The sequence below is a fragment of the Podarcis erhardii genome (assembly GCF_964252035.2).
Source record: "Podarcis erhardii genome assembly, chromosome: 9".
Lineage (NCBI taxonomy): Eukaryota > Metazoa > Chordata > Lepidosauria > Squamata > Lacertidae > Podarcis > Podarcis erhardii.
Genome location: NC_138512.1, coordinates 7,007,376 through 7,030,665, shown reverse-complemented (window position 1 = coordinate 7,030,665; position 23,290 = coordinate 7,007,376). Strand labels below are relative to the sequence as shown.

At 46.0% G+C, this 23,290-nt stretch overlaps 1 protein-coding gene and 1 long non-coding RNA gene across 4 annotated transcripts; both read left to right on the top strand.

Annotated features, from left to right (window-relative positions):
- Positions 1–1,304: 1,304 nt before the first annotated feature.
- On the top strand, positions 1,305–21,732 carry CLK3 (CDC like kinase 3). 3 transcript variants are annotated; one of them, XM_081876329.1, is made up of 14 exons: positions 1,305–1,459; positions 7,186–7,337; positions 8,101–8,317; positions 11,213–11,306; positions 11,573–11,639; positions 12,691–12,807; positions 15,148–15,195; positions 15,547–15,713; positions 16,070–16,164; positions 16,525–16,654; positions 18,041–18,123; positions 18,960–19,039; positions 19,351–19,441; positions 20,675–21,732. In XM_081876329.1, exons 2-14 carry the CDS (start codon positions 7,186–7,188, stop codon positions 20,858–20,860), a joined length of 1,527 nt encoding a protein of 508 aa, XP_081732455.1. In that variant the 5' UTR covers positions 1,305–1,459; the 3' UTR covers positions 20,861–21,732. The 3 variants fall into 3 exon arrangements, with proteins under 3 accessions (XP_081732455.1, XP_081732454.1, XP_081732453.1); XM_081876327.1 differs by lacking the exon at positions 1,305–1,459 and adding an exon at positions 1,807–1,955; XM_081876328.1 differs by lacking the exons at positions 1,305–1,459; positions 15,148–15,195 and adding an exon at positions 1,806–1,955.
- Positions 8,369–11,131, top strand: LOC309350000. Its single transcript, XR_014160235.1, has 2 exons — positions 8,369–9,139; positions 9,616–11,131. It is a non-coding gene; the product is annotated as an uncharacterized lncRNA (long non-coding RNA).
- Positions 21,733–23,290: the final 1,558 nt, after the last annotated feature.

Below are 23,290 nucleotides of genomic sequence, written 5' to 3'. Positions count from 1 at the left end.
GTAACGGTCAGGAGAAAGGTTGCCGGCTGGGCGCGGGCGCCAAGTTCGAATGTACAGGCGCGCGGCACAGCAGGAAACCCCGATTGGGAACCAGGTCCTAAAGCCCGCCGGAGGGAGGGGGAAGACTCAGGGGACTCAGCGTCAGAAGAGTCTAGAAAGGGCAAGACCCCAGCGGACAGGCGGACCCAGAGGAGGAAAGAGCAAAGGAAGAGGTGGAGCAAGGCTAGAGTCTAAAACTGGTGTCTGGGGGGAGGAGATTCAGACGGAGCTTCAGCGGTCTAGAGTTTGAGACGTAGAGCTGCGCACCACGGCTTTGAAATCGAAACTGAACTTCAATAAAGACGTTTGTATATAACAACGAACTGGCGTTGGTCCTTTGTGAGCTGGGACCTCGGGCAGCCCTGACAATTGTATATCTTTTCCCAGAAGTCTTTCACTTTCTTACATTCTCACCACATGTGATAAAAAGTACCTTCTTTATCTTTACATTTCCAACACTTATTGCATGTTTTATACATTTTTGCTAATTTTGTCAGTGTCATATACCATCTATAGAACATTTTCATCACATTCTCTTTTAACGTAATACAAGCAGTAAATTTTAAACCTTCCTTCCATAATTTTTCCCAGTCCTCAAATTGTATATTATGACCCACATCTCTGGCCCAATGAATCATTACCGATTTAACTTCTTCATCCTTTAAATTCCATTCTAACAACAGTTTATACATTTTGGATAGATTTTTACCATCATTATCGATGATTTCACTGCGAATCACTTTCCAGGTATAGCTTTGACTCCCTTCATTGGTCAGTTTTTCTGAAAGTGCTAGAGTCCAATTTGGGGCAGCAATAAGTTGTCCAGCTGCTTTGGTCCGTCCGTCCCCCCGTAACCCGCTTCTATAGGGATGGTCTTGATCCAACTGGTCCCTCCTGCTCTGGGTCAGGGGCGCTATGGGGTGGGAGGTGGGACCAGGTAAAAGGCACACGACACAGGCAGCTTCTGGAACTGTGGTTTTAATGTAAGTTTGTTTGCCTTTTTAAACATAATTGTCTGTTAGGGTATTTTTAAATGCTGGTTTTAATACATAATTGCGAACCGGAAGTCTCCGCAGTAACCTCTTTAGCCCGCATCCCCTTGGACTGCCTATAGCCGCCGCCACGTAATTCCGGTCAATCTCTCTCTCTCTCTTTGCCGCATTCCTCCTCCACCATGAAGTCGCGCGGGTAGAGCGGCCCACGCTCCTCAGACTCGTCGCGTCAAGGAAAGGAGGAAAAAGAAGCGTCGGCCGCTCTAGCCCGCGCGGCGGCGGCTCCCTTCTGCGCATAGGACGGCAGAGTGCGCATGCGCAGGGTTCCGTTTGCGTCGCCGCCGCCTCCGTTCTGTCGCTGCGGCCGCCGCCGCTGCTAAGGGGAGAACGAGCGGGACCAGGAGAGTCGGAGGAGCCGCGGGACAGCGGTGAGGGGACGGAGGGGCGGGTGGTGGTGGTGAAAGGAGCCCCAGAAGCGACGGGAGAGGAAGGCCTCAGGCCCCGCTGCGTCGGGCCTTGTCGGGTCGGGCCGAGCCTTTGCGGTCTGTGCGGGAGGGGAGGGGCCTCGAGTAAGCCACGCCCCTCGGGCCTCGCCATTATTCTCCCTCGTCCTGGGCTATCTTGGCTCTAGGCCGCGCGGTCTCGCGGTGCCAGGGGGAAGTCTCGCGGGACTTGGGCGTGGCTCTGCGGCTCCGCTTCGGGAAGCGGCTGGAACGCAGGAAGCCCAGGCCGCTGCCGTGCCCCGAGTTCCCTGGAAGGAAGACTCCGGCCCGCTGGCCCTGCCCTGCCCTGACTGGCTGGCGGCTGTCCAGGGTTTGGGGCAGGGAGATGGCCAGCCCTACCTGGAGATGCTGCCAGGGATCGAACCTGGGACCTTCTTCATTCGAAGCAGATGTTCGGCTGCTGAGCTGCGGCCCTTCCCAAGTAGGAACAGGGGCAGCCTCTTTTGTGGTGGCCCTTCCCTTAAAAATAAGGCTCTAGTCCTCAAGGATCTGAGGAAGGGGCCGATTTCAACGAGAATGCAGGAAGCGGCTTTATTCCGAGTCAGACTGTTGGATCTATCTGGCTCAGTATTGTCATAGCTGTCAACTTTCAGATTTGAAAATAAGGGATCAGCAGCCTCGAAAATAGGGATCAGCAGCCTTCCCCTGTCCCGGGGACAGTCTACGGGATATCTAACAATCCGGGATAGCAGGGGGAAGCGGTGGGAAACGGCTCTGGAATAAGGGGGTTTCCCGCAAAAAAGGAAAGGTTGAGAGCTATGAGTATTGTCTGCACCATCTGGTATCAGCAACTCTCCAGGGTTTCAGGCAACGAACTGCCCCAGCCCCACCAGGGGTTTGAATTTGGAGCCTTGTGCGCGCAAATCACTGCCTGTTACAGCCTTCCTCTCCTTCCTCCTGGGTTTATTCCCATTGCCCTTCATTCCTTAGCTAGCATGGCCAATGGACAAGGAGGAGGAGGAGGAGGACGACAGTGATGGGTGTTGTAGACCAGGAATATTTGGAGGACAGCCAGGTGCCTTACCCTGCTCCTACTTGCCTCTCAGAAACTTGATCTACTTGTCACTGTGGGATGGGGTGTATTAAATCTGGTGTGCTTTTAGTAATAACCCAGTAATCAAAATTGTGTGAGCGGCGAAGGGAGAAGAGGGGTTTTCCATGGTCTGGCTGTCACTGGAGCCCTCCCCCAGCCCTTAATTTGAGCACCAGCTTAACACAAAAAATTCTTAAGTTTCAATACACCTGCTCAAAAACAAGGAGTGGGATTTTTTATAAAAACACAACCCTTCAAACATAGTCCTTTAAAAAGGTGGTGATTAAATAGTCTGGGAGCTGTGGTCATCGGGGTCATTGGTGGTAGGGCATATCCATTGCCCTTTGATAAAGAAATGCAATTTTAGGGATGTTTTAAAATTATATTGGTCATACCTCGGGCTGAAATAGCTCCGGGTTGAGCGTTTTCGGGTTGCGCTGCATGCGCAGACGCTCAAAACGACGTCATGCGCAGAAGCATCGAATCACGGCACGCGCAGACGCGGATTGTGTTCGCTTCAGGATGCGAACGGGGCTCCAGAACGGATCCCATTCACATTCAGAGGTACCACTGTACTTTTGCTAGATTTTTATCCCACCTCAGACAACTATTGCCTTCTATGGTGACTCACATCAATTAAGAGAGAGGCTGAGAAAGAGGCAGGCCATTCTTCCCATCAGACTTAAAACGAGAAAGACTGGCCATGCAAGAGAAAGGGAGTAGAGGGAAGAGGATTGGTTCTTCAAGGCCAGTATATCAATCAGTATATCAGTATACTGAACTACAGTCAGTAACTTTTTAGTCAACGGCAACCAGGAAAATAGTTTATAATTTTTAAAATATTTAATCAAGTACATATAGATAAAGAGGGAGAATTCATCTCTAAGTGCTAGAAATTGCAAGTATCTAATGAAGTTGATGGTAGAGTTTGGGGAAAGAATGGAAGTATTTTTCTGTGTGTGGATGTAGTGCTGTTGTTTTTTTCTTGTGAATCATTGCCACCAGCTCTGGTGACATTTAAAAGGCAAGTTCATGGGAGAGAGGTTGACTGTTGCTTGTCCTGGCTAAAAATCAGCCTGTGTGTTTAGATGCAGCATACCTGATGACTAGATGCAGGAGACGAGCAGTGAATGGCCATTCTCATCCTCATGCCCTCCTGATGAACTTTTTGGGGGCTGCTGCAGCTGATAGAATGTTGATATGTCAATCTTACCTGGCAAGGCCATTTTCCTTTAAAAGATAAAAAAGAATGTGGCTCACAGAACTGTCTGCTATTGGGGCACTCCATCCACTGCGGTGTTCTGTGAAATTCAAGCACATGCATACTTTGGTATGAAGGGATACATATACTTGGGTTTCACATAGCACTTCTGTAAATGGAATGGAAAATGATCACCTCTGAACTATGTAGAGAACAGTGTTATTGCCAATGCAAATATTGCTAGTCACTTTAAAATGCATGTAGGAGATAAGTTTTAATTTGTGAATACCCCTTCCAACCCAAATGCTTCAATTTTGAACCCATCTCACCCAAATAAAAGTTTATTCTTGCACATGAAAACATGTGAAACAGGAATGCTTGAGGCTGCTAGTGAAGAAAGGAAAGGCTAGGCTAGAAGGACACCAAGAACTAGACCAGAATGGTTTTATTGTATATTTCAAGATAGAAGAATATTTATTCTACTTACACTCCTCCCTTCATACCAAACATGCCAACAGATAAGCACAATCAAACTTCAGAATGGGCAGGTACACAGGAAGGAACCCCTCCTGCAAAAATGCTCCTTTTTGTCATAATTTCCTCCCAATCCTCATGCTCAACCTGCATTCCTAGAAAAAAAACTGCAGCAGAATCCAAAAAAGGGGGCAAGCCACAAAAATATTATTATGAGAAGAAATGAAAGGCAAAGCAAGAAAAGAAGCATTGCTATACCGTACTGCTAGATCCATTTCACTTTTGAGAAGCAAGATCACCAAGAAAGGGAAATAGGAAGGTGTTTTTTCCAGCCCTTATTTAATAAAAAGTTTAAATCATAGGTGATAGAAGTAAAAGATCACAAAGGAAATATTCTAGATCTCCTAAAAGCGCAGCAAGCTTTCTTAAATACCTCTTGCATCCATTTTCTTAATTTTGAGCTAGATTCACCAGAATGCTGTGGCCTGACTGCTAATGGAGAGCCTCTGGCCGAGAACATGAGACACAATTGTTTAAACAGCTGCACTAGCCAACCATTTACTACTGAGCCAGGTTCAAGGTTCTTGTATTAATTTACAAAGCCCTGAACAGCTTAGGTCCAGGGTACCTCAGGTCTGATTATAGCCCAGCTCAATTTGCAGGATCATCTTTCCTTGGTCTTTCCCCAAGTTGGCAAAGCTTGTTTGACAACAGTGAGAAACCAAGCTTTTAGTGTCACCTGCCCCATCTTGTGGAACACCCTACCAATAGAGATTTAGTGGGTGTCTTCTATGCCAACTTTTAAATGTCTGCTGAAAACTTTATTATTCCGCCAGGCCTATGCAGGCAATTAACAGTACATCTCCCACAATGGTTTATTGATACTTGCTTTTAACCTTTTTTGCTTTTAACTTGTTTTTATTTTTTTGTGCTTTTATTGTATGGCTTTTATTGTTTAATGTTGTAAACTGCTTTGATATGTTTTGTAAATTAGCAGTATATAATTTTTTTATAAATAATATTACTGAGAAACCTTTTATTTTTTGAATGTAGAAACCTCTATAAAATAGCCATGGCAATCATTTAAATTAAAGCAGATTGGTTTTCAACTCATTATTAAAGGTTCACCTTTATTAAACAAAAATAGCCAGTAGAGGGAAAGGACACAAGTTGATGGGAAGGCTCAAAGCATTAAGTGAAGTTGCCCAAGGAAACATTCAAAATTTTACTAAGTTCTATAGCTAACACTCTGTTCTCTTGGGCTGCTAATGCACATACATAGGAACTCCAATAGTATGTACTTGGGCACACATTAGATTTCTAAGTTATACTTGATAACTAAAGAACCGCCCTTTGTGACCAGCATATCCTCGTTGAGTGGGAAATGAACTTTTTTTGCCATGTGTTCCAATTCAGGCATCTATTTAATATTTGCTCAAGCGTTTATTTTCTGGTAACTTCGTAGAGATGACATAATACTAGATAGTGTGGAAAGTGAAACAAGTGCTGTGTTTAAAAGAGACAACTTATTTCACACCCTTTAATAAGTAGAATCTATCTACAAAGTACTACAATTTACACTTGCATTTCATCTTGTTTAGCAAAACACAAAATTGCAGGTTAGGAAGAATTTGAAACTAAATAATATACAGATGTCAAACGTAGAGATGAGAAGGCCTGGAAAAAAACAGAAAAATTGGCGGGGGGGGAGTGTGGAATATTCAAACTATATCAAACTTTTTTTCCAATTTTTCCGGAGGAAAACAGCTTTGGGAAAATGGGGGGAAAAACAGACCCCCCCCCCAATTTTTCTGTTTTTTCCCCAGGCCTTCCCATCTCTAGCAACGTATACCATTATGGTGTAACCTCCCATGTTGAGAAATGGGCATGGACTGCAGGGCTGTAAATGAACAATCATTTTGTACCTCTTGAACTGTTGGGAAAGGTGGGATATACAGTGGTGCCCCGCAAGACGAACGCCTCGCAAGACGGAAAACCCGCTAGACGAAAGGGTTTTCCGTTTTGGAGGCGCTTCGCAAAACGAATTTCCCTATGGGCTTACTTCGCAAGACGAAAATGTCTTGCGAGTTCCTGCGGGGTTTTTTCCCTTCCCCCCCCCCCCTTTTCCTAAGCCCTAAGCCGCTTATCAGCTGATCCGCTGATAAGCCGCTTATCAGCTGATCTGCTAAAAGCCGCTAAACCACTAATAGCGCTAATCCGCTAAGCTGTCAATGGGCTTGCTTCACAAGATGAAAAAACCGCTATACGAAGAGCCTCACGGAACGGATTAATTTCGTCTTGCGAGGCACCACTGTACATTTGTTCAATCTGTCAATATGCTGTAAATAATATTGAGAAAATAGCTAGGATAAAAATACTTTAAATCCAGGCTTGGCAGTATCAGTCTGTAATTGCAGGGTTCGTAAGAAATGCTCTCAGAAGCTGGTAGAGGCAGTAATGAAACTGATCTAACCTGCAGTCCTAAAAGCTCTTTGCATAAGCATAACTTCTAAAATAGGATTGCTGGTGAGAAACGAATTCCAAAGTGGCAGCCCCTTTGCACTGCTCATCTTACGGCAATCAGATTGAAAGTATGCCTCTCTTACTGACGTTTCCCATGTATACTCTATGACTTTTCTAAATGGGTTGGGGGTAAATAGGTAGTATTCCTTTAACTAGATGGCTCTTGGTGAAGCTGTTGATTATGTCACAAAGGCCCTTTTAGTGCCACTGAAATGACCGTTCCTGTGTTTCATAGCACACCGGCCTGCTTCTCTTATAGGTATTTTTAAAACATGATGTTTAAGATACAGCAAGATTTGGGAGGTTTGTAAAAGGTGGTGAAATGTTGTGGGCCAAGATTGCTGAAGATTGCCGGGATGAGTTTGTTTTGCTGGAGAGGTTGTTCTGCTGTTCATACAGGTGCCTTCCTTGTATGTCTAGATGCATCACTGTAAGCGCTACCACTCCCCAGAGCAGGAGCCCTACATGAGCCACAGGTGGAAGAGGAGGCGGTCTTGCAGCAGGGAGCAACATGATGGAAGAACACGATACCCAGTTCGCCGGGATCTGTCAAGGAGGTCACGGTCTAGAAGGTGAGCAAGAGATTATCTTGGAACAAGCAGTCATACCCACATGGTGAATGCTTGCTTTGGTACTAAATGGTCCTTCTAAATTGGAATTGTAGATATCCAGATCCCTTCTAGTCCTGTGTAGCTACCCCTGCAGCTACCACAAGACTCTCTTTGTGCCCTGCAGTGAAATGACAGAAAGCAGTGTCTAGTGCAGGTTAATAATAATAAAATTTTATTTATACCCCCCCCTTCCCAGTTCAAAAAACCAGGCTCAGGGTGGCTAACAACAAATTTAAAACACTTAATTGATGCAACAAAAAACAGCATAAAACATGAATAACAATAAATTCAGTACAGTGGTGCCCCGCAAGACGAATGCCTCGCAAGACGAAAAACTCGCTAGACGAAAGAGTTTTCCGTTTTTTGAGTCGTTCCGCAAGACGAATTTTCCTATGGGCTTGCTTCGCAAGACGAAACGTCTTGTGAGTTCTTGCGAGTTTGTTTCCTTTTTCTTAAAGCCGCTAAGCCATTAATAGCTGCTAAGCCGCTAATGGCCGTGCTTCGCAAGACGAAAAAACCGCAAGACGAAGAGACTTGCGGAACGGATTAATTTCGTCTTGCAAGGCACCACTGTATTCAAAAATCAATTTAGGGGTGAAATCCATCCACACAGGTTACACACAGCACTGCACTGGGGTTGCTGCACAGATTCCTGTCTCTCCCCCCCCCCCCTCCCAGGGCACCTTTCCCATTTCCTAATCGCAGGTTTTTATTTGCCACACAGCCATGACAGAATGCCCTACCAGAGAAGATACAGAGAGAGAGATGACAGTGATGTCTACAGGTTTGAAGAGCGGAGCTCATCTTTTGGAGAAGACTATTACGCAGCACGCCATTCACGGCACCACCGGAGATCTCGAGACAGAGAACGCCACCGGACAAGGAAGCACCAGCATCGCTGCCGGAAACGCAGGACCAGGTCTTGTAGCAGTACCTCCTCGGTGAGTATCATCCAAAATGAGATCAGGATTGGTCAGGGCCTAACTAACTTGTAGCTTTTTTCCAGCTTTGAATCATACTGGGTGAGTACTTCTAATCCCCTGTCTTTCTCCTCAATGCAGAGTTATGTTTTTCTTCTGCTTGTGTGATAACTGGTTATATTAGCTGTTCATAGTCTTGATGATGCAGCTGTGAATAATTTTAGCATCTGAGACTCATGTGTGTTTCTCAGGATGCATTGGGAGGGAGAGAAGCCAAACATGGCATCAGTGACAATGTGGGGGTGAGGGGGGACGTTTGTGCACATGGCTCAGAATGGCTGTGCCACACCCTTTGTTTTGCACACATGACCCTCTGCTCTCGACTTTCACATCCTGTGTTGCTCAGCGGTTGTGTTCAGGGGCACAGAGCAGTCTTGCCTTTGCAGCTGCTTTGGAGAGGCCATTTCTGCCAGCACCCTCTCCTTCCTAGGGCCAGGTCAAGCTGTGTTAGACTAATTTCTCAGGACTTTTAAGTTCACAGACCTTCCTCTCCTCTCTAAGATCCTTCATGGGTGAACAGTTCTGGTATAAGATGGTGCCTTCCTCACACAGTAGCGAGTCTGCACAACTTGTGTCACTGCAGCCCACAAGTTGTATATGGCAGCCCAAGAGAGCTTGAATGCACCCCCAAGAGAGGGGACATGAAGAGTACCAGGCAGGTCTCCATATATGGCTGGTGGACTGCATCTGACTTGTTGGATGGCAGATTGTACTGGCTTCGGGTGGGGGGGGGATTTTTGGGTTGCAGCACATACGCATATCATCTTCCTTTGCTAATATACCGTATTTTTCGCCCTATAGGACGCAGCGTTCCATAAGGCGCACCTAGGTTTTTTGGGGGGGGAAATAAAGGGGGGAAATTATTTCCCCCCCCCAGGCGCGGGGCTGGGGCGGGGGAAGCCCGAGCTTCCCCCAACCCCAGCCCCCAGAACAGGCAACTCTCCGCAAGCCGTGGGAGCCCGGCGCCGGGCTCCCGCGTCTTGCGGAGAGCTGCGCGAAGTCCAGGTGTGCTGAGCTCAGCGCGCCCAGGCTTCAGCATGCAGGCAACTCCACGTAAGCCGTGGGAGCCCAGCACCGGGCTCCCGCGCTTTGCGGAGAGCTGCGCGAAGTCTGGAGAGCGAGAGGGGTCGGTGCGCACTGACCCCTTTCGCTCTCCAGGCTTCAGCGAAAGCCTGCATTCACCCCATAGGACGCACACACATTTCCCCTTCATTTTTGGAGGGGGAAAAGTCTGTCCTATAGAGCGAAAAATACGGTAGTTTTTTTGTTAGAATTCCCAAGCAGCTCACAGACCTTGCCCATTCACTCACCCCAACCACAAAGAAGTTGAAAGAAACCCGAGAGGAATGAGCCTTGAAGCACAAACCCAGTTTTGCTTCATTGAGTCACAGACCTGTCAGTGCTCTAATCAATGTGCAATTTTATGCACATTGATGTAATATGAGTTCTGTTGTTGGTCTGGAACACACTACAATCTCTTCTATTCCTCTGTTTTTCAGTTAAGCTTGCTTATGTTGTAAAGCTGAGGTTAATCTCATTTAACCCCACTCTTTCCCCCTCATTCCTGCTCTTGGAATTTATCCCAAAGTTATGTTTGTACAGTGCTAAGGGTATGGATTTTGCTTGGCGTGGCTTAAACTGTTTCAGTATTGTACACCTTCTTTTAGGGTCTTGTCTCAACTTCTCTCCATTTCAGACAGTCTCTTTTAGGATTTGTATGTGGTTTGTTCTACAGTGGAAGGGAATGGGAGAGGAAAAGAAGTGCAGGCCTGGAGTCTGTAACCTATTTTTGCAACTCAGCCTTGGGAGACTGCAATTCATTGCATTTTGAAAGGTTAAAAGTGGAGTGGGGGGGGGATCAGGGATTGGCATAATTCTTCACGGTAGTGGAACCCTTCAGGTTACTTGACTGTTCTCCCCCACCTTCCCCACTTCAGTAGAAGTGAGTAGCAATGCCAGGTTGATTTTGCATGCCCTCCTTCTCTTTTAGAAAGCGAGGTGTTTTCCTGAGGCCTGGGGGGTGGGGGTGGGGTCCTAGTTGGATTTTGATGCTTCGCACAGTGCTTGTCAGCAGCACAAGACATACTTGATTCTGAATCAGGACACAGCCACTGCTTCTAGAGTTCTTCTAGGCTTGATTCCAGCTCAGAAGTGAAAGCAAACCGATCTGGCACAGGTCAGACTTGCAAGCACATAGAAGGGTCAGATCTGTAGTGGTTTCTTTCAGGCAGCGACATCCAAATCCGATCATGCTGGAATCAGAGGGGCTTTACAGAAACTGGCAGGCAGGGAGAGAGGCTTCATGGGAGGAAGAGGAGGAGGCGGCCTGGGGTGGGGAAGGGAGCTGCTTAGACTTCTGCTGACCCAACTGCCTTTGGGCTGCCCGTCGTCCCAGATGCTGGTGGAGAAGCTACTGTCCTTGAGTCCTCCTCTCTGCGCTGCTTGCTGTGTCTTTCCCTGGTGGTTAAGAAGGGATGGTAATTCTCTGTGGGAGGAGGGTGCCCAGGGGCTGGAGCATCCCAGCCGCTGCTCCCCACACGAGGACCGCGTGGTTCTGCTGCTGCTGCGAGGCTCCTGCGCCTGCCTGCCTGCCTTCCATAGCTAATCAGAGTTTCTTTACATACCTGTAGCTGTTTTTTAAACTTTTGTTTTGAAGTCGGTTTGTGTCTTGACGTGTCCCTTGCAATATCCCTATCGTTATATATGCTGTGTGCCTTATGAAATGCTGGGATCTGGAAAATCCAACCACCGACGCATCGTCGTCTCTCCGCCTCTGAATGACAACTCAATCTGCCAATCGGAACTGCCCGCTGTGTGCGATTGGTCGGATGGCGTTTCGGGGGGCGGTGTGTGCAGAGAAGCCAACAGAGCAATAAGCGCAGCAGGAGCGTGGAAGATGACAAAGAAGGTCACCTGGTGTGCAGGATCGGCGATTGGCTCCATGAGCGATGTACAGCCACCTTTCGTAAAACTTTACCTCTCTACTTTCTATCCCCATGTTAGACGAGATCGCTCTCAGTGTACGGGAGGGGTCTCTAGTGTTTATTGCTTATAAATGGACTGAACAGTAAATACTTGAAACAGGAAGTAGACAATTGTGTGTTAAAGAGTGTAGCAGTGAGAGCCTTTCTTGAGACTTGAATGCTTTGAAATTGCAGGACCTCACACACTCATTAAGTCTCCAGGGCTCACATCTGCTTTTGTTTTCTCTCCTAGATGAAATTGTGGGGAGCCTGGGCGAAGGCACATTTGGCAAAGTTGTGGAGTGTGTGGACCACGCCAGGTAAGCTGTCCTGGTGATCTTATGTCAAGGAATATTGGGATTTATTGGTTTGGCTTGAGGCTAAAAGAGGATTGTGGCCCCGAGCTCCAGAACTTGAGATAAGTTGGTGTGGGGTAGATAGTAGTTAATGAGCCCTTTCCAGGTAAGAATTGTGGGTAGTGAACCTATTTAAATTAATGAACATGACAAAATTAGGTTTATAAATTTCAGTGACTCTACTGTGAATAAAACTTAGTTGAATGGTGGGGGTAGAGAATATCTGGGTTGATTCCCACTCCCCTTGTGCACTGTTTCTGCACTGCTTTTAATTCCTGCCTAATGATTATCCTTATTAAAACAACAAATAGAACCAAAGAGCAACATTAAAACAGCGGATCAGCTGTATATGTTATAACCAAGTTAAACCCTAGACAACCAAGACATTAACACAAACTGTGTGTAACAGTTCTGAGCAAAAAAAGTCTTGTGGCAGGTCAGTGGTTGCAAGCGGCATGAGGACCTGGACAATAATCCGTTCTCATTCCATCTGCAAGTGTTTCCCTGCCATGAAAAGAGTGTGCCTAGCTTGATATGAAATATGTTCCCTGGCTCACTTAAGCTCTATAGGCCTGGCTGTACCAGATGTGACCCTATTGGATTGAATCCAGACTGAGTTAATTGAACTGAATGCCCAATTAAATTAGTAGGACTGATGGCTAACTTGTTTCATTGATTTTAGTGGGAACTGAGTTCAGCTCACTTAGTCTGGATCCAACCCATGAGTAATAAGCAGGAGAGAAAGTTAAAGCCTGGGTCCTCCTTTCAAACTGTAGTCACATCCAGGACCTTTACTAAAGAATATAATGATGAATGCTTTACTTCTTTTTTCTTTCTTTAATCTTTGGCTCCATGGGGAGCAATTGCAGAGAAGGGGTTGGAGTTGATTCCTCTCCCTTCAGGATTTTGTTGTGTGCCCAAGAGTTAGGCTTGAATTCCGTTGCAGAGATCTCTGCTGTTGTTCCTTATATCTCATTACTCATTTTTTTCCCCCTGCCTGCCTCCCCTTCTGTAGAGGCAAGTCTCTGGTAGCTCTGAAAATTATTCGAAATGTTGGCAAATACCGTGAAGCAGCCAGACTAGAAATTAACGTCCTAAAGAAAATTAAAGAAAAAGACAAAGAAAATAAACAGTAAGTCTTGCTATCGGGTTTGGGTTGAGGTTGGCTACTCCTTTCCTAAAGGAAGGGTCCAGGTGTGAACTCTGGTCAGTCTGCTCAGTGTGGTAGAACATGAAAGCAACCAGCTCTGCCCACTGCAGAGGATCACCACCTTCCCTCTCCCCTCAGGAATAGTTGGCAACTAGAACTGGTTAGTGCAGTTCTGTTAATTGCTTTGAAACATAGATATTTAACTGCCTGGGTTAGGGCTTGGTGCTTATGCATCCGGGGGGGGGGGGAGTGGGAAGTCACAGGATGAAAATTCAGTTTTGGAGGAACGTACGTAGTCATTGTCTAGTCCAACCCCTGCTCAATGCAAGATCTGTAATACAGGATGCGACTAGCTCATGTCTGACACATGCCCACCCAAGCATCTGATTAGCATCTCCCACAAAGGAGAGCCCTCCACCTCTCAGGGCAGCCTGTTCCACTGTCTATGAGCTGTCGCTCTTAAGTGGTTTCTTCTTCTCATGTTCAGCCAAACCTCCTTCCCTGCAGTTTCCACCCACTAGTTCTAGTTTCGTCCCCTTGCTTGCTCTATCTTCTGCATGGCAGCCCTTTATATATTCGAAAATAGCTATCCTGTCTCCCCTTAAATGTCCCCAGCTTCTTCCACCATTCTTCGTGGGGCAGGCTGGGGAAGCCTTCAGTCCTCCCCATGTTGTTCAGTCCCATTAGCGCCCCGCCCCCTGCATGGCCAGTGGTCAGGGATGGTAAGGGTTGTACTTCAATGTTAGCCAGAGGACCACAGCTTCCCCCCCACACTCACAGGGCTTGGATTCAAGACCCTCTCAGCATCCTGACTGCCCTCCTCTGGACAGACTCTTAATTTCTCATTAAAATATGCCTGGAACTGGAGACAGTATTCCAGGTGTGTAGTCTGACCAGTGCAGAATATATTGGAACTGTAGTCACGTGCAGGCATTCATCTGGACACGTGTTAAGTGAAACTTGAGGACTGCCCTCAGATTTCATCTTGCTGGTTTCAGCCCAGTGTTCCAGCCTGGCAAGATACTTTTGAATCTCAAGCCTGTTTGCTGGTGATGATAGCTGACCCTCCCAGCTTCATACCATTGCAGATTTAATCAGCATTCCCTCTACATCTTCAAGTCATATTTAAAATTTTTGAACAGGATGGATCCCATGCTGGCTTGTCGTAATCAGTGCATATTTTTTTAGACACTCACAGACCAGCTTTTGGAATTTTGCCTAGTTTCAGCATTAGGCTGGCCACCTCTTTTGAAGATGGCAACAACATTTGCCCATTTCCAGTCTTCAGAAACTGGCCTGTTCTTTAAGAATTCTCAAAAGAATTATCGGCAAGCACCTTCAGGATGTGACCCTGGAGACTTGAATTCATTTGAAGTAGCTAAATGTTCTCTTATCTCCTTACTTATCCTGAGCTGCTTGTGCCTTCTTGTATCATTTGTTCTAACATTCCCATTGCAGGAGAAGACTGAGGTGGAACAGAAGCTGAGTAGTTCTACCTTAACTCTGTCACCTATTAACATCTCACTGTCTGCTCTCAAGCAGCAAATTTTCTTTTTCTTCTTGCTCTGAATGTTACCAAAAAGCCCTTTTAAAAATGTTATTAGCATCCATTGTAGATCTCAGGCAATGCTGGGCTTTAGCCATGCTACTGTATCACTTTCCCCATTGCTTATATTTCCAATTCTCAAGCGAAGCATGTCCTTTCAAAATCTCAGATAATGAGAAAGCTCCTTGTGCAGCCACACTGGCTTCTTCAGATGTCTCTCATTTTTCTTTCTCATTGGAATCGTTGGCTGTTGTACCTTCAGTATTTCAGTTTTTTAAACGCCCCATCCCTCTTGGAGCTCCTCCCTCCTTTAGAATTTCTAGCCATGGATTTTAGAATTCCCACCCAATTTCTTTCTTTGATTTTTGAAATCTGCTACGCTCAATTTTTACATCCTTGGCCATCACAAATTCCAAGATGCTATGGTCATCTTCTCCTCAAGGTTCCTGCTGCTTTCACTCCATCAACCAGTTCTCCCTTGTGGGTTACGATAAAGTCCAGAATTATAATACCCTTGTTTCTTTCTTTGCCTTCTAAAAGATGCTTTTGTTGGCAGGGCATGGCAAGAATATATTGGACATTCCATTCTTAGCAGAGTTAGACTTCCAAGGGGTGCCAGAATAGTTGGAATCCCCCATTATTGCTATTGTTCACTTATGTGACCATTTTGTAATGTGTTTAAAGAAACCACCACCCATATCTTCTGCTCAGCTGAGAGGTCTGTAGTATACTGCCACAACAATGTCATTTTTGTTTCTCTCTCTATCCTTACCCAGATGCTTTCAACAGGGCTTCCACTCTCAGACTCATGGATTTTCAAGCAGGTGCAAACATTAACATTCTCTGTTATACATCTGTTATGTACATCTTTATCCTCCTTTAAGAGAAGGAAGAATTCCCTGATACCTGTGTTCCCTGCACCCCCATTTCCCCCAGGCCTGCCACTCACACTGATGGGGCCGCTGGCTGTGCTGTTGTGTGTTGGGCCCTGCTGGGTGAGGGGTGGCTCGAGGATGGAATTTTAAAGGCAACTCCAAATGATTCTAGAACAGGATGAGACAGGCAATCATCTATGTGGCCCCCAAGTCTAGCCTCAGCGAGGGAAGGGAATGGGCAGTGTGACCTCAAGAGCCACAATTACAGCTACTGTGTGTTTTTTCTCTCCACTGGCCCAGCCTGTGTGTCCTGATGTCGGATTGGTTCAACTTCCATGGTCACATGTGCATTGCTTTTGAACTCCTGGGCAAAAACACATTTGAATTCTTGAAGGAGAATAACTTCCAGCCATACCCTCTCTCCCACATCCGACACATGGCCTACCAGCTGTGCCATGCCTTGAAGTGTAAGTATGGCATGTGCTCTGCTTGCTTGGGAAAAGAGGAAGGTGGGGGGAGCCTGTCCGAAAGTTTCTTCGCTTCCACCTTAATGCTGTTTCAATATCTTGAAGTTGGGAAGGCAATATAAACTTGAAGGCAAAGTTTATATTGCCTTCCCACAACCTTTTATGAGCATTTATTTAAATCATTTATATACCCATATAAATCACTAGAACATTTGGGTCTGCAGAATCTTGATTCTATACTTCTGTTTAGTCCTATTTAACATCTGTTGAAATAGGCTTTGCTTGAGAGCCAAAGTGTATAGCAGGAATGTAAGGCCTCTTAAAACCTCTTTTTTTCTCTCCCATTTTTTCTGTAGTTCTTCATGACAACCAACTAACTCACACTGACCTCAAACCTGAAAACATACTGTTTGTAAACTCAGAATTTGATACCTTGTACAACGAGAAAAAGGTGGGTTACACCTAAGAGCATAGAAGTTGCAGAATAGCCTGCCCTTTTTGAATGAAAGATAGGGGAGGGGTATTGGGAAGCGGGTGCAACTGAGGAACTGATGGCAAGGATCACATTCAGCATCTCAGATCACCCAGAAATTGGAGAATGGGATGGGTTACACCTTCCAACTTCTGGAATCTGGGCTCCTTGGCACGCGGTGCGTTGGCTTTTTTGAATGTACACCACCAAGTCTGCAGACTTACAATTTCTTCGTTTTTGAAAGGAAAGGCCCACTGAAGGCTGCAGGGCCTTCTGTCTGGAACTCTCCACCTTTTCAAAGGCAGCTCAGTAACCATGGGTGTGTCTTCTGCATTACAGAGCTGCGAGGAAAAGTCTGTCAGAAACACGTGCATCCGTGTAGCGGACTTTGGGAGTGCCACGTTTGATCATGAGCATCACACCACTATTGTGGCCACTCGGCATTATCGCCCACCAGAAGTGATCTTGGGTGAGTTGGCATTAACTACTATGGCGCTTGGGAGTCGAGTGTAGCAGTTCAAAAAACGGTGGGTGAGTGCTCAGTTTGCAAAATGGGTTGCTTTGCATAAGCAAGAAGAGGAACCTACGTGTCAGAGGGGCTTGTGGGGAGGAGTATGCCTGAAATGAAAAGGAGTGAAGCAACTGGGCATCAAGGTTCAAAAGGGGGCAACATCATTCATAGCAGATAGTTGCGTTTTAGCTTGTTTGGGTGAGCTAGTCCTGTAAGGGGGGGGGGGTGTCTGTACCTTCACTACAGCAGTTTGCACACACTTTGTGGCCTGCAGATGAACTGGAGATTCTAGTCTGCTGCCTCTGATTAAGGAACTCAGTCTCTATTTATTCCCCCAAATGAGGGTCTCTCCATGTGACCCATTCAAGAGGGCAAGTGATGACTTCATCACATTTATATAATCTTGATGAGTGGGGAGTAAACTTGAAGGGGTTAAGAGGCAAGTGCTAATCCCCACTTCAGTATCACTATAACCCGTGGCCTCTTGGTAAGGGCTTGCATCACTTTCACCCCTAAGTGATTTTGCACAAAAGCAGTCCTTTATCAACTACAGAAATGGGAGGGCACTTAACAACAAAAATGGCAGCTTTAACATCATTTTGATTTAACCATGATGGCATTTGATGGGTGGAGGGAACGTAGTCCTCCTCAGTTCTTTTTAAACCCACTGACATTCTCACAAAGTAGCCAAAGAATATATATTTTTTGGGGGGGTGTTTCTCCCCCCCCTACAATTGCATTCACCCTTTAGTCACACTTGCTGTTACTGAACAGTAGGGGGCACAGTCCCCAAGATGTGCAGAGGGCATAGTAGCCAGAGCATATCTACACAGTCTGTATACAATGCAGGAGTATAGCTGTGCCCTGCAGCCTTGCGCAGAGACCACCTGCCACATCCTGAACATGCAGGCCGACCCGCATTGCCCTCTTCTGCTGAACATGCACATCAGCATGTGAATTCCCACCGTCAATTTGCAGTTCTTTCCAAACTGTTGTGGCTCATCTTGTGTAAGACAGAGTGGCAGCTCCTTTCTTTTATGGAGCTGAAGGATGGCATCATTACTCGTCCAACCTTTTTCCGCTAATGGGCAGGAAGGGGGAGATTGCATAAGGAGGAATGTGCTACCATCTACTTTCACTGAGCTCAGCAGATATCCCAGTTGCAGTTTCTCCTGGTGGTTTTTTCCTTTGGTAGATTCCCTCAGCCCCCTTTTAAAGGGCAAACCACAGAAAGGTTTTCCTTGGCTGCTGAGCAGAAAAGCCCTACTTAGCAACTGAAGAACAAAATGGCGGCATTTGGGTACAGAGTAAACGGCAGTCTTCATTCTGTATTCTCCTTTGCAGAGCTGGGTTGGTCACAGCCGTGTGACGTCTGGAGCATCGGCTGCATCCTTTTTGAGTACTACCGTGGATTCACACTCTTTCAGGTACAGGAATTGCTGTACTCCTTTTTGGACCAATTCAGCATAGTGGTTTGCTTTCTGCTGAATAACCTGCTGCGTACTTCTCAGTACAATATTGTTTATTGGTTTTTGCTCAGTGGAAAGAGCTTTGCGTAAAGCAGAATAAAATCATCGAATCTTCCCTAATAGCTGGCCTGGCTACACCAAGGGATAGAGATGGCACCACAGTGTCCAGTATTTGCTGAAAGGGAGAACCCCACCAGGATGCAGGCCCTATGGTGTTTTCCCTTTCAGCAAAGAGGTTTTACTTGAATGGCTACAGTTCCTTGCTCTGCCTGCCAGGTTTTTCTGCAGTTCAGCTCCTGCTCTGCAACATAGAGATCTAGTTGTGCTCTTGAAGACATTAACCAGCATGTTTTCCCCTTCTGTTTAAGGGGTCTTTGCTTGTTCTTTTCCTTGTAACGTGCTGGAGAAATCACTATCACAAATAGGCATTTTAGGCATTAGCATGCTACTTACTTCAAAACTCCAAGGCTGGGGTTGTTGGAGAGACCAGTGGGCCTGGTCACCTACCCCAGTTTCCTGGAAATGCTGCCATACATTTCACTCCTTATGGAGTGACCATTTCCCAAGAGGTATATAAGATGAGCCCTGCTGAACCAGACCGAAGGCATGCCTAGTCCAATATCCTGTCTCCCACACCAGCCAGCCAGATGCCTACGGAAGGGCTGTAACTCATGATTTGCATGTAAAAAGTCCCGGGTTCCACACCCAGCATCTCCAGGTAGGGATTGAAAAGATTCCTGCTTGAAGCCCCATACCTGCCCTGCCAAGTTCAGCATATATTTTTCTCTCTACAGACTCATGAGAATAGAGAGCATCTTGTGATGATGGAGAAGATCCTTGGCCCGATCCCACAGCATATGATCCGCAAAACACGGTAGGAATGCTTGGTTTTGACTGGTAAATAGGTGGTCCCCAAATTAGAGAGAGGCACTTTGGGCAAATAAACCAGATCAGTGAGATTTGTTGACAATTTAATATGGACTCTCCTGTGTTTTATGCTCTCAAAAAAATTACACGAGGCAGCAAAGCCTGTAGATGGCATGTTTAGATGTGCAACTCAAGTGCTCTGTACATTTTTAGAGGCAGTCTACGGATTTATTCAGCTGCTTGGGGGGAAGATGCCATTTCTTTTGCCTAACTCAGCCCAGTACATGTGTTCAATTTGAGCTCTCTCTCCTCACCCAGGAAACAAAAGTATTTTCACAAGGGAAGTCTGGTATGGGATGAGAACACCTCTGACGGGAGGTACGTCCAGGAAAACTGCAAACCATTGCAGGTAAGAACCACTTGATCTGCTCTGGTCAGAATGCATTAAGCAGTTCTTTATGAAAATACTTGTTTGTAACTGAGCACCTGAAAGCTAAATTACTCTCATCTGTGTTCATCCGCATTGCTTGCTTCTCAGCAAGGCCTTTGAAACAGGAAGCCAAACCCATTAGAAACACCATCTTCTGAATATACTGGACCTTACTTTTATCTGCTTCCATCTTTTCTGCTCGTGGGGATGCAGAGTTGGAATAATTATGTTCCACTCTCCCCATCCCATTTTTTCTGCACCACACCTTTCCACATACCAGGTAGGAGGAGCTTTTCATGAGGACGACACTTCACTTTTGTGGCTGCAAGGGGACTCTGTCAACTGAACTCCTGGTCTCATATTTTGTGGAAAGAGCTTTATTTACTTTCCCCCAAAACTCTTAAGCCTTACCACTTTTTGATGCAGTTATAACCTGTGTAATTCTGCTTGTATTGATAAGTGAAGCAAAAAACATGCAAGCCAGCCCGTACTGTCCGTAAGCAGTTGTCCCCCCCTAAAGAAGAGTTTTGTCTTCTGGGGGGTTGCAGGCTAGCTCTTCACAAGTCTACCACAGCACCCTGTTGGCTTGATAATGCTGGGCAGATTTTGTGAATGTGTGCTTGCATGGAGAAATTAGTCAACCCATCCCTAAAAGGAGCTACTAGTGGTGACTGTTTGTCCCTTTTTTGAGAAACCCCAAATGCTTTGACTTTCCTAAATTGTGTGTATTGATCAATTGGCAGGTGCTTCTTTGCACACCTGTTTCTCTTAGCCAAGATGGAGAGCCAAGTTATGTCTCCATAGCCAGAACCCCTTGGAACTGCATTAACAATGAAAGCTGAGCTCCTCAGGCATTGTGTGCTTCAGACAGCCACAATGCAGGTGCAGCCCTGCTGGTACAGGACTACACTGGGTAGTCTTAGGACTACTTGGGACACTTCTGTGTTGCCTGCTACTCTGCCACTACTAGTTTCACAGTAAAAGTCCTGGGAGAGCGACTTATTAAACTCCCCACTATTTAGACCTTACACCAAAATAATAGAGCTTGGCACTATTGTAATCACGTAACTTGATTTCCTTTAATACTCCAGGGCAATACTAAACCGGTTCTCTCCATTTGTTGTTGTTTAGTTGTGTCCGACTCTTCATGACCCCGTGCTCTGGTTCTCTCCATGTCAGGTCTAATTCCTCCCCTTTTATTCCTTTTTCTAGACATACATGCTGCACGATTCTGCTGAGCACATGCAGCTGTTCAGTCTGATGAGGCAAATGTTAGCGTTTGATCCTGCCCAGCGGATCACGTTTGGCGAAGCTCTGCTCCACCCGTTCTTTGCTGGCTTATCTGCAGAGGAAAGGCGGCTTAGTTGCCGAGATTCAAACCGGGACCTGAGCAGATGACAGATGGGGATCATGGAGATTCCTGCAGGATGTGTACATACTCCAAGACTAGCCTGACATTTATTGTGGAGACTCCAGAGACCCTTCTGTAGCAGTGTTCCAAGGGGTTGGTGCAATGTCAGGTGGACCCTGGGCCTGGGCGGGGGGGAGACAGCAACCCAAAAGCACAGATTTGTCTCATATATTTATATGTTGTAAAGTTCAAATAAAGTGTTTCATATTGTTTGATAATTTACTTGTATGACTGTGTCCAGCTATTTTTGCTCCCTGCCCTACTGAATTTTTCTGTTAACAATAAAATAGTGGTTTTATAGCTTGCCACCAATCTGCTGGGCGTTTCCAAAGTAGTTTCTTCCTTGCTGTGCTATCAGTTATCTTTCCTTTACAAGAAACCTGCATGAAGGAGGGAAAGAGGGTGGAGATTTGTTCCCCCCGCCCCCAATTGCTTCCCTCATATTGTGTGGGTAATGCAATCTTAGCTATTGCCTGCATTTTGTCACAGGTATGTGTTCGTTCAGTTCACTTCAAAGTTTTGGAGGAGCTTAAGTCGGACAGTTGTTTGGAAGGCTTTATGGCCTGAATTATGCCTGCAAAAAGGCATCTCAGGCCATCTAGCAGGCTGTCCTGCCATTTTGGTAAATCAGAGATGGGTGCAGGGCAGCTAAGTGGCTTGATCAATTCTAATAGTAAAGCTTTGGTCAGTGTAGGTTCTCAGTGGTTGTAATAAACATCTGTTTTTCTCCTAGAGGTACAGGGTTCTCTTTTAAAATGTTTTGGCATGAATGGAAGGTTCTTGGAAGAATGATCTGCATTTTCCAGTATAACTAGTTGGGAGTTTTTAGGAAATAAAATTAGCGAAATCATTTAAATATTGAAGTGAATTCCATTTTTTTCTCAAATACATTGAGATAATAATTATGCCTTTAAGTCAAAGTGATTAAGTCTTCTTGTGATTGTCTCTTTTGGACCCAAGATGGCTGCAGGAAAGTGTGAATGAACTATGGTCACTTCCAAAGCAAGAAAACCAGTTTCTGCACTCTAGAAATGAAAACACAGAACAACAACTGTTTTACTGCACATTTTAATCATTGTGATTTGTGAGAGAGTTCTGTATGGCACCTTTAGAGACAAGAAGGTCAAGCATGGCTGATTTCTCAGAGCTAACAGGTATTCAGCTACTTAACAGTGCGTTGCACCCCTGAACTCCAGAAAAAGCCTGGCTACAAACCAAAATGTTCTGCTGGCAGCATTCGGAATAAGAACAAGCCAGTGACAGCAATGAGTTGGTCCCCAGACTGCAACACAACGTTGTGCCCTTCCCACTGAAGAACGGCACATCGGGAGAGGGAGGCAGTAGCTGAGATGCACAATTCACCAGTGGGTCATTATACAAGCTCATGCCTGAAGCACAAGAGGACCAGACATCGGTGCAAAAACAACATGCAGGAAGAGGCGGCTTTGCTTGGCCATTTGTCTCACTCCACAGGCCTTTAAATCTTAAGCCGCTTCTGTTCCAATGCCACTTTGCAACTGTTCTGCACCACTAGACAAAGCCCCATCACATTTCATTGCTTCACTTAAAAGTGTAGCCATGTGCTTGTTCTGGACATATTGAGAGGGAACAGGACAGTGCCACCATCAAGAACATGAATTTTCCTATGGGTTTCAAATCCAGTGGCAGCTAGACAGTCTCAAATTCTCATACACACTCTCATACACATACACACACACACACACACACACACACACACACGGGCCCTGGGAAGTAGGTATTTTTTTTAAAGAGGAGCAGACGCCAGCAACGTGAATTCTACAGTAAGATGGCAGGACACGACTTGTGGAGAAGCACAAGTAACAGCACCAATGAGTCTGCTTCCTCAGTCTTCTTTTAAGCCACAAGTATTGCAACCACATTATCATTCACTCAAATAAGCAAAAAGGAAACAAGTGTGTGCTGGCAGTGGCTCAGAGACACAATTGCTGCTCTACAAACTCTCAAGCTGCCAGCAGGAGAAGCAGGTGTCTCCCACCACCTGCCTAGGCTGAGCAAGCCAAGGTACCATATAGCTTGAGAGACGGGGCTGTAGCTGCACAAGAGAGGGGTGCCCTGGTGGCAGCAGGACAGCCCTCATTCCCACATGATCAGCAAGGGGGACACATGTCCCCTGCCAGTCCTGGGGGGGAAAGGAAAAACGAAACCATACTGTCAGCTGCATATCTGAACGGGCAGGGGCACCTGCATGTGTAAGCAAGCACACACCCTGCCCTCCCACCACCAACTTGCCAAGCTGGTTGAAGGCACCAGCTGCCTCTGCGTTCCTTCATGGCATCAGGAGGGCATCAAAGGCTCAGAGGAGCACGATCCCTCTTGGTTCTCCTCAATACTGATATTTCTCTTGAAAGAAACACAGCTGAGAACTTCCAACATCC